At 59.1% G+C, this 12,991-nt stretch overlaps 2 protein-coding genes across 5 annotated transcripts in view; one reads left to right on the top strand and one right to left on the bottom strand.

Moving 5' to 3' along the window:
• The first annotated feature begins 48 nt into the window (after positions 1–48).
• NFKB2 (nuclear factor kappa B subunit 2) lies at positions 49–10,770 on the top strand. 3 transcript variants are annotated; one of them, XM_033066511.2, is made up of 24 exons: positions 49–63; positions 2,790–2,976; positions 4,072–4,116; positions 4,445–4,523; positions 4,996–5,036; positions 5,139–5,237; positions 5,489–5,640; positions 6,246–6,352; positions 6,489–6,647; positions 6,736–6,840; positions 6,985–7,070; positions 7,190–7,328; positions 7,409–7,528; positions 7,623–7,808; positions 7,971–8,112; positions 8,246–8,360; positions 8,559–8,766; positions 8,857–9,026; positions 9,189–9,291; positions 9,404–9,633; positions 9,827–9,896; positions 10,012–10,184; positions 10,261–10,372; positions 10,468–10,770. In XM_033066511.2, exons 2-24 carry the CDS (start codon positions 2,926–2,928, stop codon positions 10,581–10,583), a joined length of 2,808 nt encoding a protein of 935 aa, XP_032922402.1. In that variant the 5' UTR covers positions 49–63; positions 2,790–2,925; the 3' UTR covers positions 10,584–10,770. The 3 variants fall into 3 exon arrangements, with proteins under 3 accessions (XP_032922402.1, XP_032922401.1, XP_032922403.1); XM_033066510.2 differs by lacking the exons at positions 49–63; positions 2,790–2,976 and adding an exon at positions 3,036–3,193; XM_033066512.2 differs by lacking the exons at positions 49–63; positions 2,790–2,976; positions 4,445–4,523 and adding an exon at positions 3,112–3,193.
• Positions 10,771–10,944: 174 nt separating this feature from the next.
• PSD (pleckstrin and Sec7 domain containing) overlaps positions 10,945–12,991 on the bottom strand; it is a 45,318-nt gene continuing 43,271 nt past the window's right edge. For both annotated transcript variants that reach the window (XM_033066508.1, XM_033066509.1), the window contains one exon: positions 10,945–12,809. In XM_033066508.1, coding sequence (XP_032922399.1) covers positions 12,570–12,809 — 240 coding nt within the window. In that variant the 3' untranslated portion in view covers positions 10,945–12,569. The remainder of the gene's footprint in view (positions 12,810–12,991) is intronic.

The following is a 12,991-nucleotide window of genomic DNA, read 5'->3' as shown; positions in this document are numbered from 1 at the left end:
TCGGGTCGGGACTTTCCCGGTACCGCGGCGGGGCGCGGCGGCCGGCCTGGGGCTGGGATGAAGGTAAGCGTTCGGGCCGGGGTGTGGGTCCGGCGGGGACGGGCTGTCCGTGCTAGCGGGAGAGCGGGTCCCAGGGAGAGGGAGTTGGGCGGTGCAGAGGTTTGAAGTTCTGTGCTTGGGCTGCTCGTCCCAGCGGAAGGGTCCTGGGCTCACTCGCTCCCGCAGCTACAGCAGCCGGTCCCTGGTTGCCTCTGGGCCGGCCATGCGGCCAGCTGGGCTAGGAGATGTTGGGAAGATCCAGGTTGGAGAGACATTTGCTGTCGTGGAGGCGAGAGGAGATAGCAAGTCCCAGCGCTGGCGCTTACACTCTTTTTCCTGCCGGTGGGGAAGTTCCTTATTTTCTATGTTGCCAGTGAGTTCTGCCCCATCCTGCAGCTCTCCCTCTCGCGTCCTGAGCCCTGCCTGCGCTGAAGCAGGGCTGGCTTTCTGCCCGCTCCCAGTGGAATCAGATCGTGCCCGCAGGCTCGGTAAGCTCTAGCCCAAATGGAGCCGTGAGCACCAGCACGGTAGTGGTACTGTGGGCAGAGTGGAAACTGGAGAGAGTGAGACAGCAAACGCGGGGCTGACGCTGGGAGGGGTTCTCTGAGGGCATACATCTGGATTAATAGCTCATAACAGCAGAGGAGCTGATTTACAGGCCCTTAGAGGAGAAAACCAGAAGATCAGTGGGTGGCTGGGGTTTGCCAAAACCAACTTGATAGCCGCAATGGGAGTAAAGGCATTTTATGCAGAGATATACAAATGGCTTTAGTGCTTAAAGGCAGGCTGTCAGAAGGGGAAGGCCTAGAAAGCTTTCAGACAGAGGAGATTTCTTTCTACCATACTTGCTGGTCAAGGACTTAGTTTCCAGGAAGGGTTTGATAGCAAAGTCACTGTGGATGTGATATGAGAGAGACTCAGCAGCCTCGTGCCGGTGGGTAGCTGTTGGAACTCCAGGGATGGAGCAGAGCATGGATTTGTGCAGAAAGCAAGGCCAAGTATTTAGGGCCGTTGTTTGCAGATGTGAGCAGCCCCCAGGGAAATCAAAATGCAAAGGGAAGAGTATGTTAGAGGAGCAGCCAGCTGAGTGGCTGGAACATGTCAGCTGTACACTAGCGCAGTTCAGAGCAGGGCTGCACTCGTGCTGCCTCCTGCGTTTCTGGAGCACCCTTTCCCATGGCTACTAAATATCCTGCCTCAGATAGGCTGACGTATGTTTCCCTCCTGCCTGCAGGGCATCAGCTCTGCAAGTCAGCCGACTGTCATGGGAGGAAAGAAAATAGCACCTGCATTACTAGGTCACGTTCAAGGAGCTGCAGGCATGGAAGAATGGCTTTAACTCACGCTGCTTGCCAGAGGCTGGGCCTTAATTGAAGCAGTGTGGCTGGCACAAGGAGGCTGTGCCATCTGGCAAGGGTGCTGCACTCCAGGGCAGGGAGCTGGTGCTGCTCTGGGCAGTGCCTTGCAGCTGGATTGCTGTTCTTTTCCCCCATTCCCAGCGATGCCCAGAGGATCCTTCCTGTACTCTAGGAATGTGTGGTGATGGGGAGGAATTAGCCAAGCAAATGGGGCCTGCAGTTCAAGCCCACGATCCAGGACAGATGTGTTGGGTAACACAGAGCAGGGCATGCTACTGATGAGGAAGGAGAGATGTGTTCCCTTCTGGGATGTGGTGGGGATAAAAGCTGTGTGTGCTACACTCCTAGGGGAAACCCCAAGTCCTGTGGGCCAGAAAGACATGCTGCTTGGCACAGGAGGCAGGGCTTCACCTTGAGAACAGGTCTGAGGTTGCCTGAGGTTGCTTTTCCAGGAACAAGGAAGCACGGTGGGCTTCCTCCAGCACACACTGCACATGTGTGCAGGGATATGGCTGGCAACCTCCAGAGAGAGACAGAGCTATGTGGAATGGGGAGATGCAGGCACGACTCCATGATTCTTTAATCATGCTGTTTGCTGCAACAAGTGGAAGCGTCCTGGGCAGCAGCAAGGGAGCTGTGAAAACACCTCAAGAGGAGATGGAGCTGATGCTACTGGAGATGGGGAGTTGTGCTGTTCTAGAGGCACAGTCTGTTCTTATCCAGCAGCTTCAGGCCTGGGCTACCCCACCAGGCTCAGCAGGTAGGGTAGATGGCTGTTCCCAGCACACTGAGGCAGGTTGTTTGGCTCTTTGTTCACCTCTCCGGAGGATCTGTGCCAGCAGATAGGGTGCCTGACTGGTGGTGGCAGGCTGAGGCTGACCTGGTGGGATGATTGGGGGATCCTAACAGCAGTCTGTGCTGCTTCCTACAGACCAGCAGGGGCTTATGTCCATGTTCCTAGGCCTTCAGAAGCCCCTGCAGAATGGCAAGAGGAAGGTTCCCACCTCGTTTTGCAGTGCTGGTTCTCCACCTTCCTTGCTCCCTCCCCAGCGTTTGCAGGTCTCACAGACCTCACATCCCAGGCTGCATAGCTGCCTGGGATGCATCTCCGTGCTTTAGGTGGCAGGCCAACCGGGAAAAACCTCAGGCTTGGGGTCACAGGACAGCCCCTTTGGAAGACTTAAGTGGTTGAAAAATCTCCTTGAAAAGGCTCTGTTCAGCTTCTGAAGAATATGAGTCACACACGGATTGAACAATCCCCTTCCTTCCCCTCTTCTCCCACACACTCAAAATCCCCTGAGTGGGACCTGCAGCAACCACTGATTCAGAAATTCATGGTATGAGGGCATCGTGGAGTCAGATATGGGATTTTTTTTTCTTTTCATTGGTTAGTGAGAAGAAATGCAGAGCATGCCCGTAGGCTCTCCCCTGATCCTGCCCCTCTGCTAGAAGTCACCGGTGGTTTTCTGTGGTCAGGCAGCCCTTGACCCCAGCAGAATTCTTCCTGTCTGTGGTACTGGCAGTCCCTATGGCGATGCTGGGGCTGGACGGGTTGCTGAGACCAACCTCTTCCTCTCCGGTGAGTAGGAGGGTGTGAGGCTTCTGGCAGTGCCTTGCTGGGGTCGGCGGGAAGGGAAGCATCCAGTGCCAAATGCTGGGGCCCTGGGAGATGCTCACACGGGGAGCTCCGGGGCTGCCGCTTCCACTTTGAAGCAAGTGGGAAGGAACCAATGGGAACGCGGACAGCGAATGCCTCTCTCAGGCCAGCTCCGCGGGAAGGATGCAGGGGCTGCAGTGTAAGTTGAAACTGGGGAGAGGGAAAGCGCCCCTTTGGGTGCCTGGCAAGGAGTTTCAGACTGCTTCGCTTGCAGAGTCCTGGAGAGATCCCCCTGTCCAGAGGAGAGCCAGTGGGCTTGGGGACAGCACTTTGGGGCGACTCCTGTTTGAGCCCATAGGGGCTCGGAGACGACATGCCGGTGCGGGACACGCATCCCTGTGCGGGACACGCATCCCTGTGCAGGATGGGATGATGTGGGGTAGGGACATTGAGGACCCAGGCGCTGCTGCGGGGCTTCATGGCGCGGGCGGGTGTTTTCAGCCGTGCTGCACTGCAGGTCTTGCTGGGGAAGGGCTGATGGCAGCGCAGCGGGGACTGGCACCCGTAGCGGCACAGGCGGCCGGGGACGAGGGGACAAATCCCTCCGTACTCCCGGGGGAAAATACGGCACATCTGGCGCCCCGGGGCTGCCAGGCAGCGCCTGGGCGAGAATGGCCGGGGGAGGCGGGCAGGAGTGCTCCGGGATTTCCAGCCCGCCCGGGGCTCCGAGTCCAAAATTCCCAGGCGAGGAGGGGACAGCCCGTCCCATCGCCCCGGGCGGCCGCCGGCGGGCGGAGGAGCAGCCGGGCCGAGCCGAGCCCGCTCCGAGCCGGGCCCCGCTCCGAGCCGGGCCGGGCTCAGCCTGGCGTCCCGTGTGCCGTGCCCGTGTCCCGTGTCCCGTGTCCCGTGTCCCCTGGCCGTGCCCCGGGCCGGGCCGTGCCCTGGCGGGGCGGGGCGGGCCGGTGACGCGCGGTCCCGTCATTTCCCGGCTCGGCGGGGTTTCTAGGGACTTTCCGGAGCGGCGGTGCCTTCCTGCAGCCCCGCTCCCCGCTCAACCCCCCTCTCTTCTCCCCGCAGGCCGGCGGCCGGCCCCGCGCCGACATGGACGAGCAGTTCCAGCCCGTGAGTGCGGCACGGATCGGATCGGACCGGCCCGGGGGCTGTCGCTGCCTGCTCCCGGCCCCGGAGCTGGGCAGGGGACAGTGCCCGACCCACGGGTGGGGTGGGAGGTGGGGGTCTGTGCCTGCTTCCGGGGTGGCAGGGTCTGTGTCAGCCTCCAGGGTGGGCACTGAGGAGTCTGCTCCTTCCCACCTCTCTTCCCCGAGAGCGACAGGGATCCGTAGCTGTCCCGATGGGGTTCTGTGCCAGGACTGCCATCGCCTGCCCAGGGTAGCTGGGAGATTCCTGCCCCAACACACTCACCACACTCATCTTCCCTCCCACCACCTAGTGCCTGGATGGGATTGACTATGATGACTTCAGTTTTGGCTCCCACATGATGGAGCAGAAGGAGCCCCTGATGGAGACAGGTAAGGGCCCCTCTGGCTGTACCGTTCCAGGGGTTCCCAGCGGCAGTGGAGTTTCCCAGCAGGTTGACTCATGCCTCTTAGTTCCCGGAAGCACCACAGGCTTTGTCCTTACTGGTCCCACTGTGGGCTGGCTGGGAATCCCAGTCCCATGCTGCCAGGACGGAGCTTGGTCCATCTGGCCCTGCTACTCAGTCTACCAGGGACCACCAGGTTGGGCTGTGACCTCCCGGTGGTCCCTGTTCCCCAAGTGACAGAGCATCCTCTGGCCCTGCCCTCCTCTTCCTGCTATTCTGACTGCTGTTCCCAGCTGGGCTGTTCCCCCCCAGGGTCTGGGGGCTCTGAGGACCCCCATGGGACAAACAGGGGTCACATCACTTTCAGTGCTGTCCCTGCATCTTCAGCATCCTTAGTGAGAACATGCTCTTTGGTTTTCCTGTGTTTCTCATTGGTACCTCTCCTTTCTGTCCTCCAGCGGAAGGTCCCTACCTTGTCATTATTGAGCAGCCAAAGCAGGTAAGGACAGTACCCAGGTAAGGACAGGTGTAACTGTTACCTCCTGCTCTCATGGCATCAGACTTTGGCCACCCTTGGGTGACTTGTTCTTTGCCTCCACAGCGGGGTTTCCGATTTCGGTATGGCTGTGAGGGCCCTTCCCATGGGGGGCTGCCGGGAGCATCCAGTGAGAAGGGGCGCAAGACCTATCCCACTGTCAAGGTGAGTGCTGCCTTGGGAAGCGGATGGAGCAGTGTCTTCAGCCAGGAGTGCAGGGACATCAGGAGGGAGCCTTGAAGGAAGGACAGGACATTTGTAATAAGCTCTCATGTGTCTCCTGGTGCTGGAGGGGTGGGAGGGCTGCAGCAAGAGGCGTGGCCGTGGGGAGGGATAACAAGGATTGTAGAGATTGTAGAGAATCCTTCAGTCTCCTGGCTTATTGTACCTGACCCCCATCTCCTTCTTCCCTGCAGATCTGCAACTACACAGGAGTGGCCCGGATCGAGGTAGACCTGGTGACGCACAGTGACCCTCCCCGGGTACATGCCCACAGCCTGGTGGGCAAGCAGTGCAACGAGGCTGGCAACTGTGTCACGATCGTGGGACCCAAGGACATGACTGCTCAGTATGTGCAAGGAGGACCCAGGGTGGCCTCTTGCCTATGTGAGGTAGCTGTGGGTGCTGCCTGCAGCTTAGGAGATGGGGAGAAGACAGAGGTTAATGCACCCTGGAGCTGGGTTTGCTGGATGAGGTCAGGCGTGTGTTTAGACAAATTCATTGTCATAACTCTGTCCCCTGAGCATTTTGCCTGTCTATGGGTTTTGATATATGCAGTTTATTTTGAGCTTCTGTCCTTGAGGTTGCAGCTCCCCAGCTTTGCAGATGACTGTTGAAGTCAGCTTGAGTCACAGGGTTATTCTGCGATTGCTGCAGTTGCTCTTACATATCCATCCCTGGCTCAGCTCAGTACCATTTACATCCCTCTGGCCTTCAGTCCTCCTAGTCTTGTCTTTGACAGCCCTTTGAATTTGTCACCTGTGGGAGCCCAGAGTTTCTGGGGCTCCTTTCCTCTCTTGGTTGCTCTTCTGTCGCACACACGCTGATTGCCTGCTGCCTGAGTGGCGCTGCTCTGTGCTCGGGTCCTTCCCAGCTGCAGGAGTACGTGCCCATTTGGGCTTGCTGCTCCTGGCCTTGACACTCCCAGATCTCAGCAGGTTCCCTCTTCTCCAGGTTCAGCAACCTGGGTGTGCTGCATGTCACCAAGAAGAATATGATGGAGATCATGAAGGAAAAGCTGAAGCAGCAGAAGATGCGCAACAGGAGCCAGCTGCTGACGGGTGAGGGCAGCCTGGGGACTCGGCACCGCGGGCTGACAGCTGCAGGCTGGGCTTAGCATGGGGCTGAGTGGGTGGGAAGGGGACCTGGAGCACTGTCCCCCCATAGAGCCTGACAGTTTGTCCCCCTGCCCTGCAGAAGTGGAGCTGCGTGAGATCGAGCAGGAGGCGAAGGAGCTGAAGAAGGTGATGGATCTGAGCATTGTGCGGTTGCGCTTCACCGCCTATCTCCGTGACAGCAGTGGGAACTTCACGCTGGCCCTCCAGCCTGTCATCTCAGACCCCATCCATGATAGCAGTGAGTGTGGGGCCAGTCCAGGAAAGGGGTGGGGCAGAAGGGGGTAAGGACTTCTGCACAGTGACTCTCAACACCTCTCACTCTGCAGAGTCCCCTGGAGCTTCCAACCTGAAGATCTCACGGATGGATAAAACAGCAGGCTCTGTGCGGGGAGGAGATGAAGTCTACTTGCTGTGTGATAAAGTTCAGAAAGGTAAAAGCCATTCTTTCCAGACAAAACCTTCTGGAGGCGCTGAGGCAGGAGAGATCTGGGACCCCTGGGTGGTCAGGGATCTGTGTCCTTGAAGCCTGTTTGGGACAAGGAGACAGGCGGTGCCAGTGCCACTTCTCTCCCCAGATGACATTGAGGTGCGTTTCTATGAGGATGATGAGAACGGCTGGCAGGCCTTCGGGGACTTTTCTCCTACAGATGTGCACAAGCAGGTACAGGGGAGATGGGGAGTGTCCTGCTCTGCTTCAAGGCAGATGGATGTCCTGTGGGGTCAGGTGGCCCCAGCTCCATGGATGAGCAGAACCTCATGTCCATCATGTCCTGCCCACAGTATGCCATTGTCTTCCGCACACCCCCCTACCACAAGCCCAAGATCGACCGTCCTGTCACCGTCTTCCTTCAGCTGAAGCGGAAGCGGGGAGGGGATGTGAGTGACTCCAAGCAGTTCACCTACTACCCAGTGGTGGAAGGTGAGCACCACCCAGGCAGGCTAGCATGTGCCCTGCTGCTGGGGCTGCCTCTCACCCTGCTGCCCCTCTCTTCCCCACAGATAAGGAAGAAGTGGAGAGGAAGCGCAAGAAAGTCCTGCCTCAGTTTCCTCAGCACTTTGGCGGTGGCTCGCACATGGGGGGGGCCGGCGGGGGGGCCGGGGGCTTTGGCTCTGGAGGAGGTGAGTGGTGATGTCTCTTCCCCTCCTCTCAGGTGGCTGAGGTCTGGCTCTGGGGGCTCCCTTTTGCTCACCCATCCTCTGCCTTGCTCTGCAGGTGGGAACCTCAGCTTCCCATACTCCCCTGGGCTGACCTACAGTAGCCTCTACTCGTCCAGCCCCCACCCAGTGGGGAGCTACCAGGGCGGTGTGCAGATGAAGGGCTCCGAGGCAGAGGGGCCTGGGAGTGACAGGCAGGCACCTGCAGAGGAGAGCACGTACTGCAAGGAGCTGCAGAAGCATGGTAGGAGGGGCTGAGCTTGAGGGAGGGCTGGGGCACATCCTCAGGAAAGGAGGCTTGGACTGGGGGCCTTTAGGGGTTTTGTGCTGCTCTCCACACTTGGTGGATGCAGAAGGGTGGATGAGGCTGCTGCTCCTGGAGGTGACATCCTGCTTCTCCCCCCAGCCCAGCTGTGCCAGCTGTGGATGCTGGCGCTAGCCCGTCGCAATGCCCATGCCCTGCTCGACTACTCGGTCACCGCCGACCCCCGCATGCTGCTGGCAGTCCAGAGGCACCTGGCCGCGTCGCAGGATGAGAACGGAGACACGTGAGCACATGAGGGGTTTGAAGGGAGAGCATGGGGCCTTGTTGTCTGTCAGAGCCATTAGGGGGGCTCTGAGGGCAGTAGGAGTACCTGGAGAAGCATGGAGCTGAGCTAGGGGCCATCCCTCTCTCTACAGGCCTTTGCACCTCGCTATTATCCATGAACAGACAGCTGTGACCAAGCAGCTGATCGACGTCATTGTTAGCATCCCCAGCCAGCAGATCATCAACATCTCCAATAACCTGCAACAGGTACATGTTTTTCAGAGCAGCCAGTTCTCCACCTGGGAGTAGTTCCTCACTCCTGTTTTCCAACCCTGGGGGCTCCTGTAGCTGCTCCTGCTGAGGGGAGGCTACAGATCTGAACAATGTGCAGCTACTGGAGAGAATGGTGGTGCAGGACTTAGCTCCTCTTGTGAGCATTGCTGAGGATGTGCTGCTGTCCTGCAGACACCACTGCATCTGGCAGTCATCACCAAGCAGCCCCAAGTGGTTCAGCTCCTGCTGCAAGCCCGCGCCGACCCAACCTTGCTGGACCGCTATGGCAATTCCCTGCTGCACCTGGCACTCCAGGCTGGCGATGAAGAGATGCTGAGGACGCTGCTGGCTCACCTGGGCTCAGCTGCCCCTTATCTGCTCCGCCTGCCCAATTTCCATGGTGAGTGTGGCTCAAGGATGATGGGCAGGACCCCAGTGGTGCCATCATGGGCTTGGCCAGATGGCTGCTGAGCCTATCCCTATTTTGCAGGCCTCCTGCCTGTGCATTTGGCTGTGAAGGCAAAGAGCTTGGCTTGCCTGGACCTGCTGGTCAGGACCGGAGCAGATGTGAATGCAGTGGAGAGGCAAAGTGGGAGGACCCCACTGCACCTGGCTGTGGAGATGGAGAACCTGAACATGGCCACCCATCTGGTGAAGAAGGTATGGAGTGGCTGGTGTAACGATGGCTGTGGGAAGGGGATGCGTTGCAGCCTGCTACAGGCTCCTGGCACAAGTGGGGGCTCCCCTGAGGCCTTGGGGTGACAGGGGATAGGAGGAGCAGTGGCCAGGCAGCACATTCTCATGGCTGTACACCTTTCTTAGCTGGGAGCAGACATCAACAGCCGGACTTTCGCTGGGAACACCCCCCTGCACTTGGCTGCTGGTCTGGGCTCGCCCACCCTCACCAAACTGCTCCTTAAAGCTGGTAAGGCACTGCCTTTCCTCCTTCCCCCCCATGGCTCTGGCTGCCTGTGCTGGGTGGTGCCAGGCACAAGGTCAGACCCGTGGGCCTGCCTCATGCCATCCTTTCCTGACAGGGGCAGATGTTTTGTGTGAGAATGACGAGCCCATGAGCCTATCCTCATCAGAGGCCAGTAGCGACACAGACACTGACCCTGAGGAGCAGGAGCTGGCCATGGATCTGGGAGAGCCAGCGCCAGCTGCAGAGCACAGCACCAACTCCAAGCTCTCCACACAGGGGCACTGGCAGGCAGGGCACAGGCAGCGCCGCTGCCACACGTCCCTGGACCTGACTCGGAGCCAGAAGGTGTGTGGTGCAGTGGGACAAATTCGCTGGGAGTGTTTCTGTGCAGGCCATGGCATGCATGGGGCACAGTTCCAGGAGATGCTCCTGTGAGGATGCCTGTGCTCCTCTGTGTCCTGCAGAGATCCAAGGTGTGAGGATGCAATAGGGGATCTGGGCAGTGCTTTGGAAGATTGATATCCGTGTCTGTCTGCAGGTGCGGGAGATCCTGCTGCAGGCCTCCCAGCAGGGGCCCGAAGCAGAACTTCCCACTGCCCCCCAGCCAGGTGAGCAGCCCCTTCCCCCCCACCCCCCCAACTCAAAAGCACCACACCTAGGCGGGTAATCCCCTCCCGGGAGCAAGGATGGGCAGCCTGTGATAGGGGCACCTTTTTCACACAGGGAAGGTCCTGTCCCTGGACAATGAGGCACTGCAGGGGCTGGAGCAGCTGCTGAACCAGGACTGCAGTGGGTCAGACTGGATCGAGCTGGCCAAGCGCCTGGGACTGTGCAGCCTGGTGGAGACCTACAAGGACACGCCCTCACCCAGTGCCAGCCTCCTTCGCAGTTATGAGGTCAGAGCCTGCTCGGGGTACTCTGTCCCCTCTGCCTGTCTGGCCATCAGCCCTACTCAGTGCTCTCTCTCTGCAGCTGGCAGGTGGCAGCTTGGGAGGACTTCTGGAGGCACTGGACTCTATGGGGCTCCACAACGCTGTGAGGATGCTCCACAAAACCGAGGCACTGGATAAACTGCAAAGCACAGGTACAGAGGGTGAGGGCTGGGGCTGGTGGGCAGGGAGTGTCTCTGCTGCCCCGCTCTTGTCCCATGGCTAAGAGCACCTGGGGATTGCTTTGCAGAACTGAAGGAAGACAGTGCCTACGGCAGTGAGTCGGTGGAGGAGGAGCAGGCGCCCACACTAACCCTGAAGCCAGGGGGTGAGCTGGCCCCCAGCCAGCAGCCACAGGTGCACTGAGGAGCCAGCCAGCAGCCCCTGTCACCACACAGGGAGCTGCACTGCCCTCTACCTTGCCCACACAAGTGCCTTCTGGACTTGGGGTCCAGCTACCTGGACTCAGGGGGATGGGATGCAGCTGGCTCCTGCCCGTCTCTGCTCTTATTTAATAGTCCCTCTTCTGAATAAAAGGACACAGGTTCCATTAGTCTTTGCCCTCCCTCTCTCCAACCCCAGCCGTGAGCTGGACACTAACCCCCCTGAACCCTCCCTGGGTGTGGAAGTCTAGCAGCAAGGAGACAGCTGCCAGCCCCTCCCCAGCATCCCTTGGTGCTGGGGCTGTCCCCAGCCATGGGGAAGAAACCACAGTGCACTCAAGAAGTGAAGAGCAAGTTTTACTTCAGTAACTGAGAGAAGAAGCTGTACAAAGGTTTTTTTAACCCCCCACCCCCCAAGCCACCTGGGGCAAGGGTGGATTTTTTTTTTTTTTTTGCAATAGACTCAAAAGAGCAGAATAAAAAGTTTTGACACATTCGCAAAGTCAGTGCTGAAACCAGCCAGGTCCCAGGCGGCTGAGAACTGCGTGTGTGCCAGCCCCTGGTCACAGCCCTTCACTGTCCTGGACCCCTTTCTGGACAACCCTGCAGCTGTGCTCCATCACTTGCCTCTTGCTCTGGACAAGCATCCTTCAGCCCACTCTGGAGTGGTGAGGGCTGCCCCAGCCTGCCCCTTACCTTGTCAAGGAGGGAGCCTGTTGCTGAGGAAGGGGCTGCACCACTGCTGCTGCAGCATGAGGACTGCAGCACTGCAGATCAGGCTTTGCTGGCAGCCTCTGAGGCCCCAGCCATGCATTGGAAAAGAGATGGGAAGAAAAGCTGGCTCCAGCCTGTGCTGGACCCCTAGGGCAGACTCATATCAACCCTGGCTCCAGGGGTCACCACCCCACAGGGAGTACTTACACACTGCTGCCCACCACGCCCTGGGCACGATGCTCACACCCAGGTTGCTGCACACAGGGCCAATCCAAGCTGCCAGCAGTAGGGGAGTGGAAAATGGGGGTCATGAAGCACCGGTGCATCAGCCTCCCATGCAGCCACACATGCAGTGGGTGCTGCCATCTCAAGGCTGCCTCCTTGGTACTGTCTCCCCGAAGGGTTGCTGGTGCTGAAGTGGAGCTGGGCAGCAGGCAGCAGCAGTACACACAGTAGCCCACGCTCAGCTTGCTGCAGGGTGGGGGTGTGGGGAGCTGGATCGCCCCCGAGTCCTTTTAAAAACCTCCTTTCCCCAGAGTGCAGTGCCTACAAGATATGGCTGGGTTTGTGGTTTTTTTTTAAACAGTTCCCAAAAAGCATCAAAAGTAGCCCCCCAAAAAAACCTCCCTGGTGGTCAGCTCGATCTGGTACTAAAAAGTGCAAAACTGTATCACAAAAACTGTTCAAAAGTTGTAAGAAAGCAGGGAGGGTGCGGAGGTGATTGAGGTGGCAGGGAAGGGACCAGGTGCTGTTGCCTTGGCTTCCCTGGCCACCAATCCCAGGAGAGGGGACAGTCTAGGGCTGGGCCCCTCCCATCTACCCCCATGGCACGATGGAGCTGGAGAAGCGGCCGCTGGCTTTGTTTTGCTGCATTTGTCTCTTTTTTCTTTTTTTAAGCCATTGAAGAATTGAGCCCAGCGGGTAGGTTTCAGTTGCTCCCTCTCCCCAGGGCAGCAAGAGTAGGTCCTGCAATCCTGCAGCCAAGTGCAGGACAAGGAGGGGCAGGAACAAGTCTGATGGGGCCAGGCAGCTCCTGCAGGCAAGGACTGGGGGCCGTCCTGCTCTGCCACTGTCTCCGGTGGAGGGGCCACGGCCCTGCATGGCTGGTGCTGGCGGCTGCAGAAGGGCTGTCAGCCCCTCCAGCTCGTGCCGCAGACAGACGGACGCATGCAGGGCCTCGGCAGGCACACGGCCTCCAGCCCCGTGCCGGGGGCACAGGAACAGAGCTGCAGTGCAGGCAGCTGAGACCCCACACTTACGACTTCTGGGGGTGGCCAGGGGGCTGGCGGCCTGCGCGCTCTGAGACGTTGCGCTTCACCTTGGTGGTCGTGCTGGAGGGCTCTGCGTTGAGTGAGGGGCTGGAATGGGACTTTTTCAGGCCATCGTCCTCCCCACCCGCTGTGTCAAAGAGGGTGGATTCAAATGCTGCCAGGTCCTCGGAGCCAGCCTTCAGCTTGGCCCGCAGCAGCATGGCATAGGTGCCATAGCGGGATTTCTGAGGAGCACAGTGCAGCAGAGAAACAGGTTGGCAAATTGGGTACTATCTCATGGCCAGCATCCCTGCAGGAGGGGATGCTCACCATTCCTCCAACCCAGCAGCACCCCGGGACAGAGGAATGCTCGTGGTCCTAGACCACGGCAGTGGCAGTGTAATTCAGCTGATGGGAGGGGTGGGTC

This window comes from Catharus ustulatus, chromosome 8 (assembly GCF_009819885.2).
Source record: "Catharus ustulatus isolate bCatUst1 chromosome 8, bCatUst1.pri.v2, whole genome shotgun sequence".
Classification (NCBI taxonomy): domain Eukaryota; kingdom Metazoa; phylum Chordata; class Aves; order Passeriformes; family Turdidae; genus Catharus; species Catharus ustulatus.
The sequence above is the reverse complement of the archived record's forward strand: the minus strand, read 5'-3'. Positions and strand labels throughout refer to the sequence as shown.